Source organism: Acromyrmex echinatior, chromosome 10, assembly GCF_024713525.1.
Source record: "Acromyrmex echinatior isolate Ae372 chromosome 10, ASM2471352v2, whole genome shotgun sequence".
NCBI classification, from domain to species: Eukaryota; Metazoa; Arthropoda; class Insecta; order Hymenoptera; family Formicidae; genus Acromyrmex; species Acromyrmex echinatior.
This window is the reverse complement of record NC_141861.1, coordinates 124869-143668: the sequence shown is the minus strand read 5'-3', so window position 1 is coordinate 143668 and position 18800 is coordinate 124869. Positions and strand designations below refer to the sequence as shown.

Sequence of the window (18800 nt, the reverse complement as noted above, 5' to 3'; positions counted from 1 at the left end):
ATGGACGAGACGCGGCTTACGGACTTAATTTATCGAGGCGTTCGTATTTATTGTACTCAATTTCTATAATAAGTGCATATAAAGTAACTTAAAAAGTAACTTCTAAGTAAATTTTCTCAATCCTGTATTCAACCCTGCAGCTGTGCAATTCAAATCTTGGAAGGAAAGCATGCTTGAAATAACACGTTCAAATTTACCGCGTAACGTTTACCGCGTATTCTTCCTTTGTTAACCATTCTGAGCTGAGTTCCATTTAACGCTCAAGTTTATTCTACAATGTGCTCTTTGTTTTTGTTTTTTATTTTTTACCTTTTATTTTTTTCTCCTTTGTTATCATTTTAGCGATAATTGTATTTCTTGCTACATATTTCTTGTTTCTTTCCAAGTTTGTTAACTTTTTTATCTCAGGCGATATAAAACAAAAAACCGGATAAAAAGTAAAAAAACAAGATGTAAATAATAGTAAAAAGCAAGAAACAGGGATCAAAAAGCATATTGTAGAACAGATTTCACACGCTCGTGGAATCATTTTATCCTTGTCTTTTATCAAATGTTAAACAAGGACAAACGATGCTCGCGAGTGTTGCGAGCGTTAAGTGATTGGCCAGGGACGTGAACACTATGAACATTTCACGCACGGCATGATCATGATATGCATAATGTTTCGTTTATCCTTCATTATTATCTTTCAGTGAACAACAATCTCATATAGTCACGTGATAGGTGACATTATTTACGCATGCGTATTGCGTACAGAGGAGCCCTCTGCCCTGCCGCCTGTTTGATGCCTTCATTTGGCAGTTTGGCATCGCTGCACTATACTTAGCACACTACTGTACGAGTGTAACATAGTGCAACATAGTGCACATCAGTGACATTAGTGACGTCAGTGATATCAGTGAGTTTAGGTTATGTTTCATCGCGTCGCTATTCGGATTCGTGATCGGTGCCACTGCCATGTATGTACGTACGTATGTACATACATGCGTATGTACGTCAATGTAAATTAGTAAATTAGGAAATTACTTCCTCTGATGTTAAGGTGGAACCTGGTGGAACCAACGAGATCTCGTATCGTTCAAAGTATCAGCCGACTAGGAACGTATCTATCGAAAAGTACGAGGTGACACGTCGAGAAGTACTGTACCTGTACGGCATTTTTTCATTTTGTCATTGGATTAGCAATCTATCATTATTACACTGGACCGCATGTAAAATGACATTATTTGCTTATCTCTTTGTCTTACCACTCGACTTTTCACGCATAAAATTCATAAAATCACGCAAGTTCCTATGGAATGATCAGCGCTTTTTCCCCGTTTTAAAAATCAAATTAGTCACATCCAAGTTCCATCTCTCCTGTAAAAAGTCGAGTGAATTTTTCTCATTTTATTTAAAAAAAAATTCAGATTATACCTTTATTAATACTGTGGAAAGCAAATTTGCATTTAATTATATTTTAAAATAATATGTGCGAATAATATGTTGCATAATCACTCCTACTCTTGTTTCAATCGGCAGTTCTTAATTAATTCTTAATTAATGTTGAACTTACCTTTCTCGTGGAAAATCTCTGATGAGGAAGTAATCTCAATCTCTATCGTATTTTTAAATTTGTTGAAGTTTGCTAAAATTTAATTATTATAAAATTACTGAAAAATAAGTCTGTCACATATCTTTTTTTCTCCTGAAGTTTAATTTGTCAGAAATAATACAATAAAATAAGAAATTTATGGTATGAAGTAAACATAAATGATGCACGTAGAAAATAATGAAAAATATATTTTGTTTACTGGGAGATTACAATTAAGATTTTTATATATCTTACTATGTTTTATTATGTTATTTTTAACTGCAATTTTTGGAGTAATATTTTCTGCTGATGAGCTTAAATAAAAAGAATCTTAATTGCAATACTGAGAATTGAAAGAATATATAAGATAAAACTGTTAATCATTGCTCTACAAAATACATATTAAAGTTAATGTATGTAATATTAAGATGATATTTAAATTATATTTAATGTCACTTTAATGGTCAATTGATATTTCATAATTATAGACAAAGTAGAAGTGGTTGGATTCTAATGTCAATTATTAGAGATGCAAGATGGAGCAGCTAGAAGTAACAGGGATTATACTAAGATTGTGCCTATTCAACATTCTAATGATAAACTGGAACAGCGCAACTGCAATAGCTCATAAGGATCAATCTCAAAGTCTGATTAACCTAGGTGGTCAAGGCTTATATAATGCCAGAGATGATGTAGTAATACTCAATGCCACAAATTTCAAAACAAGTGTTTACGAGAGCACCAGGAGCTGGCTTGTTGAGTTTTATAACAGTTGGTGCGGCTTTTGTTACAGATTTGCACCAACATGGAAGGCTTTGGCAAGTGATGTTCTACGTAAGTTCTCAAATAATCTCGCGAGCAAATAGTTATAGGAAAGACGCTACTAGACATAAACTATTTGTGTCAAATCTAGTTATCTGAGTAATCTTTTCGAAAAATTAATTTTTTTGTCGGAATAAAAAAGAGGAAAACGATGTTCACGAAATCGTTTATTTTTTATTCATTTACATATACTACATAATAATTAAATAAATAAAAATAATGTTTTAGCTTGGAATGACATTGTCGTCGTTTCGGCTATAGATTGTGCCGATGATGACAACAATCCGATCTGTCGTGAGTACGAGATCATGCACTATCCAATGTTAAAATATTTCTCTATAAACACACACTCGCCGACCTTGGGTATAGTGATAGAAAAGGGGGACAGCGTTGATTCAGTGAGAAGTAATTTAATTAACAGGCTCGAAACAGAACAACAGGAAGGACGAGGATCTACGTGGCCTAACATTGCACCATATAGGTATGTCATAAATTTTCCACAGCTAATTCCTGGGTTATGTACCTTCTTGTTATAACTAAACAAAAAATTCATTTTTGTTCTTCGTATGTATAATCCATTATTTTTTATAATTATGTAATTCATAATTTAAAGGCAGACCGTAAGATATATAAAGTATATTTATAATTATTTCGTTAGAAATAATATGTTTTTTATTAAACATATTATTAAACATATTGTAATAATTTAATGTTTGTGAATAAGATGAAAAGATAATTTTTTTCTTTCGTGATTGTGAATAAGTCAAGAAAATAAATGTTTCCAAAAAAATTTTTTCTTTAATTCTCTTAAATTAGTTATTTTCTTATAACTAGTAAAAAAGTTATTAGAGATCTTTTCATGCTTTTTTGTAAGTTTTGTTATAATTTTCCTAAAACTCTATTTGCATGATTTGCGACTTTTAAATTTGTACATATTATCAAAAAGTATAAAAGAATTGTTTTAGCACTTTAGATTCAAGCTTGACTGCTTAATCTTTATTTCTTATCCGTTTTGCGCGATTTAATATGATACTTAATAATATAATAATATAACGAAAATATATTATACATATATATGCAGGGTGCATCACCAAAACCCGGACAAATTCAATTTAAATTTTTCGTTATGGCTTCCGCCAGAGGTTGTTGTTGACGTCCGAGCAGTGTTGTTAGATGGACCACTAGTAAATAGGAGATCATTAATCGTAAAATTTTTTCAAAAATGTGGAAAATTTTAATATTTTACATATTTTACATATGCATATAATACATATAAATATATTATATATATTTATATGTATGTATACGTATGTAAAATATGTAAAATATATAAAAATTTTCAACTACATTGGATGCGCATGCGTCTGAAATCCGGCCCGTCGAACAACACTGGGACCGTCCGAGAAAGCCTAATGCTTCTAATAAACAGTCATATTCTCAAAATGGCCGCGATGTTGAAACCAAGTACGGAATATAATCGAAGAGCCGCGATCATCGAAGGCCTTCGCGCTGGGCACTCAGCAACGGAAATAATTCGGTTCTTTGGATATCCGAGATCAACTGTTTATGACGTTGTGGCAAAATATACGGCTTTAGAACGGTCCAACGAAGGTTCCGCTACGCCAGCAAGAAAGAGTCACTCGAAAAACCGCACCGCGAGGACCCCCGCAATCATTGAAAAGGCTCAAGCGCTGATTTCGGATAACCCAGGACAATCGTTGCGAAAATTAGCATCGATTGTTGGTGTAAGCGAGGCAACAATGCGTCGAATTGCCGAGGAGGACCTTCGATACAAATCGTACACATTAAAGATACGACAACTGCTCTCTGAGGCTGCCAGGACAAGCCGAGTTGCTCGTTGCAATCTGTTATTGTGTTCTTTGAAAAACGAAGCGTCGGGACGAATCAGGTTCTTTTCTAACGAAAAAATTTTTACTGTTGATGCCAAAATCAACCGAAGGAATGACCGAAGCCTCGCCTACAATCCCGACGATGTCCTTGTTGCCAGAACGAAATGTCCGATCAATGTTCACGTGCTAGGTGTTGTGTCCAGTGAAGGTGATGTCATGCCACCACATTTCTTTAAAGAAGGGGAAACTGTCACAAAAGAACTGTATTTGTGCATTCTGATGGATATAGTGAAGCCGTGGATGGAAACTGTGGCGTCCGGAAGACCATATATTTTTCAGCAGGACGATGCACCGGTTCATACGAGTCATTTGATTCAAAATTGGCTCTCAGACAATGTCGATATGTTTTGGTCCAAGGAATTCTGGCCTCCCAACAGCCCAGATTTAAATCCCTTGGACTACTACGTATGGAGTGTAATTGAAAGGATCACAAACAAGTCTCGGCATCCCAACGTAATATCATTAAGGACCGTTATTCAGGTAGCATTCTTCGACATGGACAGCGCTACATTACAGCGTGCATGCGAACGCTTCAGACCGAGAATAGAGGCCGTCATTCAAGCTAATGGGGAATATATCGATTAATTGTGCTCTACAGGGATCTCCCAAGTGCCATGTAAAAGGATTTTTTGTAATATTTAATTTTTCATTTACGAACATTTTGTTTAAAGAAATTGTTCGATTTGTCCGGATTTTGGTGACGCACTCTCTCTCTCTCTCTCTCTGTGTGTGTGTGTGTGCGTGTGTGTGCGTGCGTGCGTGCGCGCGCGCGCGCGTGTGTGTGTGTGTGTGTAAAATATAATAATAAATAAAATATATTATTAATAAATGTTTTAAATAAAAAAAATTCTAGTAGAAAAATTATCAACTATTTTGATAATAAGGATTAAATTTTATATTTTTTTATAAACTTGTATTTAAATGTTATTGTTATTAATGTTTTTATAAACTTGTATTTAAATGTGTTATTTGTTATTTACTCTATTTTTTTTCACTCTATTTTTATGTTACAAAGATACTTTAACTTGTTCATAGGAATATTGAAATAACGGACATATGGAAAACAGCATCTAGCAATGTAAAGCATTTCTTCCTGATTTTCGAGAACACGGATTCACACTTGGGCGCGGAAGTCATTCTTGATCTACATAAAATCAGCAGCTTGCAAATACGTAGGGTGACTTCCGACAACGAACTATTGTGCGTAATGAATAAAGTTACCAAGTTCCCAACTTTGATAGCCTTTGGACGCAATGAATCACAGAGGATTGTCAGCGTGAGAATACCGACGAGGCAGGGAATTCGGCAAGCTATTAAGGATTATGTAATCGCGAGAGGAGTGAATATCGACGAGATAATTACAACAGTGTCGCATAATACTGTGCACGTTGTGGGAATCACACATCAAACGACAATCGCAACGATTATAAAGAATCACCAAGTGGTAGAGGAACAATTACAATCGTCGAAAAACACCAATGATTATTTGTATCAAATTGATCTAGAGAATGCGCTACGTTATTCAATCAATCATGAGATATCAATGATGAAGTCAATAGATGGTGAGAAAATGAAGGCATTACGGAAATATCTTGTGGTGTTAGCGACGTATTTTCCTCTGCGACGTAATAACGTATATTTGGAGGTGATACGCGATGTTGTCGAGAAGAAGAATGCTATGACCGGCGAAGAATTCAGCCAACTAGCGAAGACGACGGAGGAAGAAATGTCGCCGGTATACTCGAGAGCGTCCCGTCAATGGATAGGATGTAAGGGAAGTACGGATTCATATCGCGGATATCCTTGCGGATTGTGGACCATGTTTCACATGCTGACTGTAAATTTCGCATTAGAACGCAACAAAGATGTTACTCAGACTTTCTCACGGGATCCTACGGCGGTACTACGGGCGATGCATGGTTATATTGGAACCTTCTTCGGTTGCGCCGACTGTGCTACGCATTTTCTGGAGATGGCCAACAAAAACAAGATATTCAACGTGCGCAACAAAGATGAAGCAGTGCTCTGGTTATGGCAGGCACACAATCGGGTAAACGCCCGATTGTCAGGCGACGATACGGAGGATCCCGAGCACAAAAAGATACAATATCCCGCGGCTGAGCACTGCCCGGTATGCAGACACGTTAACAATAGCTGGAATGAGGAGGAAGTTTTACGTTATCTAAAAGTCAAATATGGCTATAATAGCATCAAGTTCGATGAAATCAGCGCTTCTGATGAAGTAGATATGACTAATGGCAACGACTCGAGAATGAGGCTAGAAAGACTCGCCAAGGAAACGAAGCGCGCCACGGCTTTTGGTTGGGACTTGAACATATTCGATATCAGCATCTGCGTGGTGTTGTACGTTACCTCTGCCGCAATACTCATATTAGTATGCATCAAGTTTGCCGTTAAAAGGACATATAAGAAAAAAAGTCACATTAATCTACTGTCCAAAGTATAATCTTTTTTCTTATACTTTACACTCTATGCGTATAATCGTGTAACGTGTTTCTGGACCAGCAAGTATCACTGAGACACTCAAGTTCCAAGATAACTCTTATTTCAAATTCTTAGGTTGTGATATTTTCCAGCTATAATAATCATTCCAAACAAACAAAAGGCGACAAAAGTCGAATTTGCATTTGGACGAATGCAATTCAAGAATTTTTGTGAATTAAACTGATAGCGCCAATAGCGAAACAAATAGTATCGATGATAAGAAACTGATCAAAGTGGACTTAAGCTCTAAAATAATTCAAAATACATACATACTCTCTCTTTTTCTTTTTCGATTCCAAGTAAAGAAACGTTTAATCAGAATCAGATGTTTTGCAGATTATATAAAAAATATATTAAAATTTTTTTACTGAGAAAAACAGCATGCATTTTATATCAAATGCTCTCAAAACCAGACGATATATTCTTTCGCGTGTTTTTCTAAATGAAAATTGAAATGCGATTGATTATAAAATTCTCTTTAAAATTTTCCAACTAACGATTATATGTACTTTGTAATATTGCCTTAAAAACTCGTCCAAAGAATATATCTTTATTATCAACTTTTTGAGAAGTGATTTCTATTATATTTAGATATTCGCATTATTTTGTAAAAGATATAGAAATATAGATGTATGTCTGATTATAATATATGAGGATAGTTCGAAAAGTTCTTAGCCTGATGCTACAAATATCAACCTGCTATAATTTTAAACAAGTTTGATAGTCTTTTACAAGACTATTGTTGAAATTTGAGACAGATGCGTTCATTAATTTCTTTGTTTTGGTTGTGTGAAGCAATCAACTTTTGGTTGCGTCATGACAATGCACCCGCTCATTTTCTTCAATTACAGGCGCAAAATTTCATGAATTGCTCCCGTAAACACCATTTCACCAGATTTCACATAATCTTTTATCATTTCTGTGTCAGGATGAGAACTTTTCGAACTATCCTTCTACAAAGACAAGATAAGAATGACTCAAGTACATAATTCATAAAGTACATTCGATTATTTAATATCACTACATGTACAGAATGTGTGTTCTCTCATCATGCTATAGCATGTTAGAGATTATATGCATTTATAATTATGAAACCAATATGTCATAAAAAATAATGCGACTGTTTAACGCTTCTTTATCTGAAAGCGACGTGATTGATCGTAAAATAATTTTCTCTCGGAATTGTATTATTATTATTATTATTATTATTATTATTATTATTATTATTATTATTATTATTATTATACATTATATTGGAAACTCTAAACAGTATAAAATCACAATACAGTTAATTACCACAGTATATCAGGTATCGAAAAATAATACTCTACTATTGTATTCTAGCTTCAAGCGCTTCCTGAAATTTTTACATGCGCCTTCCTTTTATATTATTTTATATAGTTCGTTTACACTTTATATTATTTAACGCATGAGAAGCTACCATTTAGGAATAAATGAGTGTTCAGATAAGGAAAAAATTGTACAATTGCTAATATGTCAGATCAAAATGTCAAATCATATAATCTCTGGTTGCCATCATGTAATTGTAAATTCGAGTAATCAGAGGCTATGTTCCAAAATTTACTCTAAGCGCTGAAAATTTATTTAGCTCACATGACGTACACTACATATTTTCAGTACTAGCAGCGAAGTTCAGGAAAATGATGAGAGAGATCGTATAAAAGATTATGGTTGTGAGCTACAAGTTATAAATGTCTATGCCGATAAAAATCGATCTTTTATGAATATTTAATTTGTAAATAGATATCCAAGAAAAATTGTTTTTTCTTTTACTGATTATGTATATAAACCACCGTCTTTCTTATATGTACAGTTTTTTAATAAAATACTCGTATAATTAAATATTCTATTATCTTTAAAGATAACAAGTAACAAAAATCGACATGCTTCATAAATTATTTCAAACAATCGTAATTTTCTTAAAAAAATAATATATTAGACAATTAAGGATTGATTGTTCCTCCTTTCGGTAAATTTTACGAGTTGTAATAGATAACTAGCAAGATTATCCATAATCATACGCATAGATTGCCAAGACTTCTTAGTGTATAAAATTTATTAAAAGGTGGAACAACCAGCTCTAAGAAAGTCAAAAGAAAGTTGGGAAATTTTTGACGTATTCATTCAGCTTTATCATAAAAGAAGACAATTAATATTAATAATTAATGTAATTTTAGATATGCCAAAAAATATATATATGATGATTTGTGTATATATATACTAAATAAAATTGTATAATATTGTGTTTGATATAAATCTTGTTTACAACATAGATAGTTATACAGAATAGATGATACGCTTTATAAAGTATAATAAATTATTAATTACTTCAGTTACCACAGTAGTATGCTTTATTTAAAAAAGTCAAAGTCTTTTTAATCATTGAAATTAGTCTGTTCTTTGACCATCAAGATATCTTGGATACTCGTTAATATTTGTAATACATTTCATAATTTGAAAAAAATCATAACACTTAATCACAGTAATTCAATCTTTTTTCAAGCACAAGTGATGCCATGAAACTCCATCGTGAGGCAACTGTGACTTTATATAAGGAAGCAGCAATGTTAGATACCACCGTTCTCCAAATACCTCTCTAATGTTGTCCTTCCAACCCATATTGTACGTAAAATCTTTCCTGTTGCTCTCATTGCCCACAACACCCCTGAGAATCAAATTAAAGTGATAAATGCACAACACTCCGGTATATAAAGTGCCCATCGCCGACATGACGTACAGCAACAAGTAGAATTGATCGATGGAGCTATCGAAGCCAAAGAAGAAGATTGCAACGGGAAAGACCATCTTGATGATAGACATTGGAAATTCGAAGGGTATCCTGCTCCAAATGAAGAGACTGCCGTAGTAGAAAGCATACGCTGCACCAAGGAACAAGTACCACAGGAACATGACAAAGTATCTATGATTGTAATAGCCTATGCAACAGCCAGTGAACACGCAGTGGTGATCGCGTTTGAGGATGCAGGTATCACAGGTGTTGCAATGCCACGAACGTGGCGGTGACAAGCATTCGCAGGCTGCGCAAAGCCTCCAACCATCCGCTGGCTTCGCAGTGCTTACTGATACTATCTGCCCAGATCCACCGGTGCTGGTATCACACAGTACCGTATATGTAAAGTTACCTACGATATTCAACATAATGAAGTTGCCAAGGACGAAATGGAACATGTACGTCAAGCTCTCGTCCTTGTACAATTCTGGCAGAACTATCCACAATCCAAACCAGTACATGAGAGGTACTACAATCAGGACGAAGGCCATCGATAGCAGATCGCTAATAGTCCGCGGCCACATTTTTTTCCGGATTATCATCGTAAAGCGAGTTCGTTTCTCTTAAATTACATTAATTTCAGCCTTCCTTGCTTTTACTGTCGTTCCTTAATTATCTTCTTAGAACATTAGAAATATAACTAATCACCGGATCACCGGATCACTGACAAGCTCCCAAAGAGTACGTCTCTCTCTCTCTCTCTCTCTCTCTCTCTCTCCCTCTCTCTCCCTCTCTCTCTCTATTCTTTGGTTATTTAAATATTGTGCGCGATCGTGTGCGCATAAGCGTTAAGATACAGCCACAATAGAAGGAATAAGGAATAACGATTCCAACCTATCAGAAACAGTTTATTCCGGTGTATCCGAAATATCTGATAGGTTAAAATCTTTATTCTTTATTCCTTCTGCACCCTTATAAGAGGAGTTTTGCAATTTGAACGCCGTTTACCGAACACCACCAATATCATTTCAGAATCCTGATTTTGGTCGCATTTTCTGAAAACATAATTCGATTTCTGCCCTGATCTCTATTCATGAGAACTAATAACCAAAAATTTTTCGCAAATAAAAATGGATTTACATGGAAAAGACAAAGGCAATATTAGTTTACCACAACGTCTTCAGCCCATCAATTTTAATGAAACCAAATTGGAAACTGTTATTGTAAACACGCAAAAATGTTTTTACGACTTAAAAATTGCTGAAATTAATAAAAGAATTCAAAGGTATTTACAAAAAACATTTTTATTATTTGATATTGGTGTGTGTGTGTGTGTGTGTGTGTGTGTGTGTGTGTGTGTGCGCGCGCGCGCGCGCGCGTGCGTGTGTGTGTCATGTATGTGTATAGCATTGTATAGTTCTAATAATCTAATATATAGTCATTTAACATAAGTGAATAGCAAACAGAAGAGAAAGTGATAATTTAATTAAAAATTATTCTAATAACTGTTGTATTATTTTATTATATCCAAAATTCTACAATATAAATAAAGTAACTACATTTATTTTAGTATTAAATTTTAAATTTTTTAAATAGTTTAGAAGAACGGAATAGAAAATTGGAGAATAATTTAGAAGATATGCATTATTTTATTAAAACTTTACAAGAAGAAAAAACACAAGAAATAAACAGTTTAAAATCACAAATAGCTTCTTACATTACTACAATAAATGCATATAAGCATCAATTGATTACTCTCGAAAAAGCAAGGAATGATGATAAATATACTCACATTGCAATAACTATAAACATTGATGAAAAATATAAAAATACGCGAATTACGCTCATTTCGCAAATTAAACTTTTGAGTAATTATATTTTATTATATATCTTGTATGATTATATGGTTCGGCAAAAAAAAAACATTAGAACGAGACTACAGTCATTTTTTACAATTTTTGGACTCTGACGAGATACTATTAAAGACGATCGATTCTTATGGAAGTTTGCGTGAATGTTAAAATTTAAATCATTTAGAATAAGAAACTGATAATACGGTACTAATTCCGTACTGATTCGGTACTGATTTATTAGCTTCATAAATATGTATGTTTAAAACTCAATAATACTTGATTTTTATTAAAAACTAAGATTTTAATGTTATCACATACTTAGAAGTTTGATTATTATTATAATATAATAGAAATGATAATTTCAGAGAAAAAATTGTAATTTTTTGGCAATATACAAGATATTATAATATTAAAAGAATACTTCTTTACAACACTTATAATAAAAAAAAAAAATCATGAATTTAATAATGTATTATCGAAATATTTATGTTAATCATCACAAATTTTTATTAATTGTCAATAATCATCGTTCTTCAATTATTCCCGGGCCTCTGGGGCTCCATTGATAAATTTGCCCAGGATCAACCGTTTTTAATTAAAGTATCTCGTTGGTGCAGATACCCATGTATCTGATACCCACTTTTGATGTCATTTATTTAGAATATTTTAATTTTTATATGTTAAGGTGCCAAAACTAATATTTTAGAAGATTACAAATCCATGCAACATATTTTGGAAAAAAAACTAGATATGAGAAATCAATTCTTAATTAATGAAAAAGAACAGGTAGCAAAAAACTTGTATAAAATTGAATATAAATTCAAGATTGACAGAGAAAGGTAAATATAAATTTTGTTTCCTTATTGCAAAGTTATAGGAAAATTATGTAAATAAAAAATTATGTCTTATTTGTAATGTATCCTATATAATAGGTTCAAAAAGGAATTATATAATCATGTGTTGAATCTAGTTAGTATATTTCAAGTTGAAATATTAAATCATATGCCATGTTCTATACCCAATTTATTGTCGGAAAATATAGCTGTAAAGAATCAGTTGTCAATGATCATGGAAAACGCAGCTTCTAAAACACAAGACTACAGCCTGCTCTCGTAAATTAATTTATATTTTTTTAATATATATATATATATATATATATATATATATATATATAGAGAGAGAGAGAGAGAGAGAGAGAGAGAGAGAGAGAGAGAGAGAGAGAATGTTCTATTTGAAATTTAATTCAGATATAATTATCTCCCATTGTTCGTTATTCCAAAAAAATGTTTCAAGTGGAATTTACTTTCGAGGGGAACATCTTTTGATAGTCACAGATCCTCTCTAGGTAGACTCCAAGATTTTAAGGTAACTTTTATTTTTTTTAATATAATTTTAGTTTTTTTTACATAAAACAATTCCTCTAATTATTCTGCATACAAAAAAATATTAAATACTTCATAATATATCAATCTCTTTTATAATCCTTAATGCTTTTATGAACAGAATAATGAGATGAATTGCAATGGTGTAAACAAAATTCATAGTTGCTTTAAAAAAAATAGGTAATTTTTGAAATAAGTAATTATGAATTTTTTTTACACCAACTGATTCATTTTATTCTGTTCATAAAAGTATTAAGATATGATTGTAAACAAATTTAATAGTTTACGAAATATTTAATATTTCATATCAATATGTGCGAGAACAAAGTATAAAATATCGGAAGGATTCCGATAGCACACACCCACTCACCTCAGCCAGTGCTTAATAATTTTTCATTGCTTTACTAATGAAAATATTTTATTTTAAATTGGCCAATCAGCTATATACGCTATCGAATCTCTCTCTAAAATGTTTTGTAGATTATTGATTTTTTGATATCTCTATTTTAATACTTTTATATACAGAATAATTAAAGGAATCTCATATTATGTAAAAAAAACTATTAAATTTAAAAAAATAAAAATCACCTTGAAATCTTGGAGGTACGTCCATCTACGGAGAATCTGTGACCATTAAAAAGATATTCCTCTCGAAACAAAGTATCACTTGAAACATTTTTTGGAACAATGAACAGTTTAGGAGATAATTACTTCCAAAAGCTACAAATAGAATATCTATATATGTTTAAAAGTCTATTTTTAATTTAACGTATTTTTATAAATTACATTGTGACATTTATTATTTCGTAGAAATGCAGCAAAAGAACACAAAAGAGAAATTCGTAATATACATTTACGCACGACAAGATCTACAGTAATTTCTGAATTAGAAAAATCTATAATCACAATGTTACGTAATATTCGCAAAGTAGCGAATGTTAATTTATCCAAATTAGACAAATTTAATTATTTCACTGAAGAGCAATATATGATGAATAAAGATAATGCTAGAATTCTAGCGGACAAATGTGAGATACGCTTGAAAAATATAGAACTGTTACTTTACTGCGAAAAAGAAAAACTTAATAATGCAAAGAATCAAAAGAGATGGTTATCTAATCAATTGCAAGAACAATTGCAAATTTTATACGACGTTAAACATGTGTTAAAACAATTCAAAATAAATGATCATGAACAACAAAAATGAGATTTAAAAGAATTTAAGTAAAACTAATCTAAAAGATAACTAAAATGAAGTGTAACAAAATAAATCAAAATCGAATAAGAAATAAAAAATTATGAAAGCAGAGAGAGAGAGAGAGAGAGAGAGAAGACGGGGGGGGGGGTTTTAACATACCTATTTACGAAACTAATAAATCATAAAATTAGTAATTTATCAATTATTATATCAATTATTTAATTTACCAATTATTATCAATTATTTATTCATATATATTAACGAATTCAGTCACTTGTACTACGCTGTTAGTGCATACTAAAAGTTATTATACATGAAATTAGCAAAGTTAAATGTAAACTTAATATATACATTTTTTTAAACAATTAACAATCTACTAATGATATTGTCACGTTATTTAACAAAATATATATGTATCATTTCATTATCAAAGTTGATTATATTGTATCACTGCATTGAGATATTTTAGATAAAACAGCTTTCAATATACACTGATCCAATGTAGTACGAGTGATTGAATTCACTATTAATCACTTAAATTTTAAGTTATTCAAATTTTCGTAAGATTGGCCGTCTTTAATAGTATCTCGTATCTTCAATCTGTCTTTGAAATTATATAAGAGTCATGTAATTATTCCTATTTACACAGGTATTAAATTCTCTTTATTGTAAATCACATAGTTCTTTTATAAACTATATAATGTCACCTAAGTTTAGTTTATGATCCGGCTTCACAAATTTTTTCATTTTTGCTTTGTCTCGTTTCCTAAAAAAAGAATATTACAAATAATATAATAAAAACCTTTTATATATATATATATTATAATATATAAAAAGAACCACGATATTTCTGAAATGATCTCAATCAAATTGTTCTGAGATATTGTAGTTCTTACAAACAATCAATAAATGATTGCGTTCAGGAACATTTAGCTATAATGCTGTTCGATGAAAAATTACATTTTTTCTAACACTGGAACAAAACTGGTAATTTTTTAAATAGTTTTTTAGATGCTGAATACGAATACGGAATGTTTTTCCAAATTGCACCATCACATCACAATTAAGAAAATTGCAATTCAATTTGCAAAAAAGAGCTATTTTTATGTATTTTGTCGTATTATAACGATAATGTATGATATATAGGACAAGTTTTATTTAATTTTATTTTATCAAAATTAACTATATTATTAAGATTTTCAGCCTTCAAAAGAATATTTTAATGTCGGTTAGTTAATGTTCATATTGATATTCATATTGACATTCAGTTAAATATGGGGTCTATTTGCAGAAAAATTGTAAATTAAGTTGATCCACGTGCGCACGCACGCAATATCAAAATTAATAAATTAAAAATCGTAAAAGATATTTTTGTAATAATCCCACATTTTTCAAGCCTTGACATCGGTCATATTGAATTTACTATTTTAAATTTGTTAATAAATTAGTTTACACCGATTCATGTGCTATGCAATTACTTTCTATTAAACATCAAAATGATTAATTTAAATACATACATATATCATGTATATGTTTACATGTATTGCCAAAATTAAGATAATTTAATAGAAAATTACTAGTTAGTGCCTGTATCAATAAAAACTAGATCAATTTTTACATAGGATTTATATTCAACGATCAAAAAACTCTTGAAATTTAAATTAATATTGTCGAAAAACTTGTTAGTAAATCGTCAATCGGGCTTTGTACTTACAATTTTATAACGGCTGGTGCAACAATGTTTCTCTGTTGAAGCGATTTGTATCGTTCTTTTAATAAATTGTTAGAAGGTTTAAAATTTCTCAAATTGCCAGTCAATTCTTCTGCAAGCTGGAAATCAGGATCAATAGGTTCAAACTTCGTCTTACTCAGAGTTTTTGGCATAAGAGATTCGCTCTCGCGTTTCTTCGTTCGCTTTTGTCGCAAGGATTCTTGCTTTCTCTCCTTGGCCTCTATCTGTTTTTGCAGAGTCTTTAATTTATAGATATCAGAAATTTTTTTTTTCTCAAGTTTCATCAATGTACGTTCATTAATTGCTTGTTTTTGTTCTCGTTGTTTTCTTTTTTGAACAAGTGTCTTTTTAATATTCTTTTTAGACTTATTATTTGCTATTGTGATAGATGAATTTTCTTCTTCATGATCCTCCTCAATAGACTTAAAACTTGATGTGGTTTGATTCTTTGGCAAACCTTCTAACATTTCTTTCATCATATTTTCATCTCTTTTCTGTAATGAAATCTGAACAAGCAAATAATTCGATATTACAAATTCACATTCAAAAAATATAAAATATGAATTAAAGGAATATCTAAATTAAAAATATTAGCAAAGCTAATATTTTATATTAATAATGTAAAAATATTATTTATTGAAAATGGGAAAACATGAAATCATATCAATATTGAATGTAAATAAAAAAGGAAATAAATTTTATATTATAATAACAACATAAAATAAAGATTTATAAAAAATAATGATAATATGATAATATAATTTACTTTTTTAAACATTTGAGTGGTGACCCTGTTCAAATGTTCATCTTGCTTCATAAGCTCCAATTCTTTCTGCACAATATTGTGCAATAATTCCTGGTGATCATTATATGATGGATTATAAGATGTACCTGGATGTGGAGTCTCCACTGCAGGTAAAACAGATGGCTTTTTGCACAATAAGGGTAATTTTCTTTTTTTAATTCCTAAATGCTTCAGTGTATGCCTAATGCTGTTTGATGACATCCATTCAGTGATTGTTTCTGGAATTAAGACGTTTATGCTATTCCATATATCCTCTTTAATCTCTTTGCTCTTGGAACGATTTATTGAAGCAATCTTTGCCAGTATTCTATTCTTTAGTGCTTCCTTCTCTTTTAATTTAAGAACACCCTTCACTTGCCTTTCTACTTCACGTTGACGTAATATAGAATTCATACGTTCTTCTTTAGTTCTTACTCGGTTTCTTTTAGAAATTGGATCTGGGACACATGTATGTGACTTCAAAGAAGCAAAACATCTTGGTTCCTTATTTTTCAATGCTAATCTGGCAGCACGTTTGGAAATTACATTTTCAGTCACATCAGCAGTTTTATCAATGCTAAACAATTGAGTATCTATACGCTTAGAAAAAGGAGTACCCAATCGTTCCTCTAATCTATTGTTATCAAGAAATGTATCTACATCTTTGATATCAATATACTTCCTCCATGATCTTTTTGTCTTCTTAGAGGCTTTATGCTTTTTAGTTTTCACATCAAGCATCTCTCTAAAAATAAATTTTATATATTTATAATATAAAATATGTAATATATCACATTCTAATGTTAAATTCTGATTTGGTCAGTTTTTAATTTTAATATATAATGCCTAAAGAGTTAAAACACATATACAATATTAACATTCTTGATTTCTATCTTGTTATCTGGAATAATTCCTTAAATTTTACTGAACATCCTGCATGTATGTATTCTCTGCTTTAAAAATACAAATTCTCTGCTTTAAAACACCAATTCGTTGCTTTAAAAACAAATTTTTCACTGTAAAAATAAAAATGATACAAAAAATAATTTGTTTTTAAAGCAGAGAATGATAATTGTTGAATTTAGCCTCCTTAACTCCGATGTTGATAAAATTAGGCTCATTCGTGTTTTTGCACAAACGAATGAATCTGGCAAAAAGAGTCGTTCTACCCTGCAAACCTAGATATTAATTGTTATTAAAGTTGATGACTATTCAAGTTAGGAAATCTGTCACAGTTGTGCAACGATGCAACAGTGCAAAGTGAGCAATGTATGCATACTTTTCGTCAATTTTCATGCTCACATTGCACTGTTGCATCGTTGCATGAAATCTTCAAATATTTTGCACTTAAAATGAGATAAATACATATTTTGCCTTAAAAAAAGAGAAAGCGAAGATTTCGAGTGTTAAAAATGCAAGCAACGCGAACAGACTTTATGACAGACTTTCTAACCTGAATAATTATCAACTTTAACTTTAGTCTAACTAAATATCTGGCTTCGAAGAGCAGTCTCGCATCTTTTTTCTACCAGATTCTTTCATTTTGTGCAAAAGCGCGTCAAATGAGCCCAATTTCATCGAGATCGAAGGTGAGGCAGTTTATCTAAATAATTATCAAAACTTTTTGCAATACCATGTGAATGAGGAAATATTTTACTAGTAATCTAACCTCATCGTCATTAAAGAAGTAATAACAGCAATTCTGCAATTTCTATTATTTTTTAATATCAAGTTTCCTAATGTATGTAACACGGCTAGTCTTTTATTTATGTAATGAATAAAATCTTTTTCTTAATAAATCCTCTATTTAGTTTTCTGATATAACCCACTCTGAACAGTGAACAGTGCGACCTGAAGAGAGAAAAACCAGAGAGAGGACACGACGACCCAACCGCAAAATGCTACTGCGCACCGTCCTCTAAAGAAGTGGATGTTAACTATACAGCAATTTCCACTTATTTGCAATGCTCTCCTGATGGAAATAAATCGCTGAAATCGTTGAAATCTTTATTAATTCAATAGATTTTAGTTATTTTAGTGATTTCAACTATTTATTTCTATTCTATTTCAAGCATCGTAAAAAGATGGATATTGTTATGTAGTTAACATCCACTTCTTCAGAGGGCGGTAGTGCGCGGCAGCACTTTGCGATTACAGGTTTTGATGAAGCATTATAATGGTTCCGCCACATCAGCACGATGTTCGTCGAGCGCGACACGCGATATCCACAATGAGTGTACAGCTTTACCGATATTCTCATTCTAAAGGTACACTGTCATTGGATGTCGC

The 18800-nt window shown here is 31.6% G+C and overlaps 4 protein-coding genes across 9 annotated transcripts; 2 read left to right on the top strand and 2 right to left on the bottom strand.

The window, feature by feature from the left end:
- Positions 1–332: 332 nt before the first annotated feature.
- Positions 333–8709, top strand: LOC105147698 (sulfhydryl oxidase 2). 3 transcript variants are annotated; one of them, XM_011058895.2, is made up of 5 exons: positions 333–963; positions 1043–1149; positions 2062–2407; positions 2624–2876; positions 5341–8709. In XM_011058895.2, the coding sequence occupies exons 3-5, from the start codon at positions 2110–2112 to the stop codon at positions 6770–6772; spliced, it is 1983 nt and encodes a 660-aa protein (XP_011057197.1). In that variant the 5' UTR covers positions 333–963; positions 1043–1149; positions 2062–2109; the 3' UTR covers positions 6773–8709. The 3 variants fall into 3 exon arrangements, with proteins under 3 accessions (XP_011057197.1, XP_011057223.1, XP_011057206.1); XM_011058921.2 differs by lacking the exon at positions 1043–1149; XM_011058904.2 differs by having other exon boundaries at positions 333–1116.
- Positions 8710–8939: 230 nt separating this feature from the next.
- LOC105147693 (putative palmitoyltransferase ZDHHC24) lies at positions 8940–10332 on the bottom strand. 2 transcript variants are annotated; one of them, XM_011058875.2, is made up of 2 exons: positions 9569–10332; positions 8940–9496 (listed from the first exon to the last, which is right to left on the bottom strand). In XM_011058875.2, exons 1-2 carry the CDS (start codon positions 10162–10164, stop codon positions 9319–9321), a joined length of 774 nt encoding a protein of 257 aa, XP_011057177.1. In that variant the 5' UTR covers positions 10165–10332; the 3' UTR covers positions 8940–9318. The 2 variants fall into 2 exon arrangements, with proteins under 2 accessions (XP_011057177.1, XP_087266858.1); XM_087410732.1 differs by having other exon boundaries at positions 8940–10330.
- Positions 10333–10491: 159 nt separating this feature from the next.
- Positions 10492–14535, top strand: LOC105148528 (uncharacterized). 2 transcript variants are annotated; one of them, XM_087410733.1, is made up of 4 exons: positions 10492–10847; positions 12101–12254; positions 12348–12527; positions 13608–14535. In XM_087410733.1, the coding sequence occupies exons 2-4, from the start codon at positions 12136–12138 to the stop codon at positions 14002–14004; spliced, it is 696 nt and encodes a 231-aa protein (XP_087266859.1). In that variant the 5' UTR covers positions 10492–10847; positions 12101–12135; the 3' UTR covers positions 14005–14535. The 2 variants fall into 2 exon arrangements, with proteins under 2 accessions (XP_087266859.1, XP_011058625.2); XM_011060323.2 differs by having other exon boundaries at positions 10492–12254.
- A 91-nt stretch (positions 14536–14626) lies between these two features.
- Positions 14627–18642, bottom strand: LOC105147684 (ribosome biogenesis factor Nop53). Of its 2 annotated transcripts, none has more exons than XM_087410720.1 (4): positions 18341–18642; positions 16494–17256; positions 15710–16233; positions 14627–14761 (listed from the first exon to the last, which is right to left on the bottom strand). In XM_087410720.1, exons 2-4 carry the CDS (start codon positions 17250–17252, stop codon positions 14689–14691), a joined length of 1356 nt encoding a protein of 451 aa, XP_087266846.1. In that variant the 5' UTR covers positions 17253–17256; positions 18341–18642; the 3' UTR covers positions 14627–14688. The 2 variants fall into 2 exon arrangements, with proteins under 2 accessions (XP_087266846.1, XP_011057162.2); XM_011058860.2 differs by having other exon boundaries at positions 18181–18641.
- Between the last annotated feature and the right edge of the window lie 158 nt (positions 18643–18800).

Bases quoted from the DNA above. Each gene is read 5' to 3' on its own strand.
- LOC105147698 (XM_011058921.2), top strand. From the start codon at position 2,110: ATGGAGCAGCTAGAAGTAACAGGGATTATACTAAGATTGTGCCTATTC. The intron at 2,408-2,623 runs GTAAGTTCTCAA...ATAATGTTTTAG, and splicing joins TTTGGCAAGTGATGTTCTAC to CTTGGAATGACATTGTCGTC. The intron at 2,877-5,340 runs GTATGTCATAAA...ACTTGTTCATAG, and splicing joins CCTAACATTGCACCATATAG to GAATATTGAAATAACGGACA.
- LOC105147693 (XM_087410732.1), bottom strand. From the start codon at position 10,164: ATGATAATCCGGAAAAAAATGTGGCCGCGGACTATTAGCGATCTGCTA.
- LOC105148528 (XM_087410733.1), top strand. From the start codon at position 12,136: ATGCAACATATTTTGGAAAAAAAACTAGATATGAGAAATCAATTCTTA. The intron at 12,255-12,347 runs GTAAATATAAAT...CCTATATAATAG, and splicing joins TTCAAGATTGACAGAGAAAG to GTTCAAAAAGGAATTATATA. The intron at 12,528-13,607 runs GTAAATTAATTT...ATTATTTCGTAG, and splicing joins CAAGACTACAGCCTGCTCTC to AAATGCAGCAAAAGAACACA.
- LOC105147684 (XM_011058860.2), bottom strand. The intron at 16,234-16,493 runs GTAAATTATATT...TTGCTTGTTCAG, and splicing joins CCACTCAAATGTTTAAAAAA to ATTTCATTACAGAAAAGAGA. The intron at 14,762-15,709 runs GTAAGTACAAAG...TTCTTTTTTTAG, and splicing joins GCACCAGCCGTTATAAAATT to GAAACGAGACAAAGCAAAAA.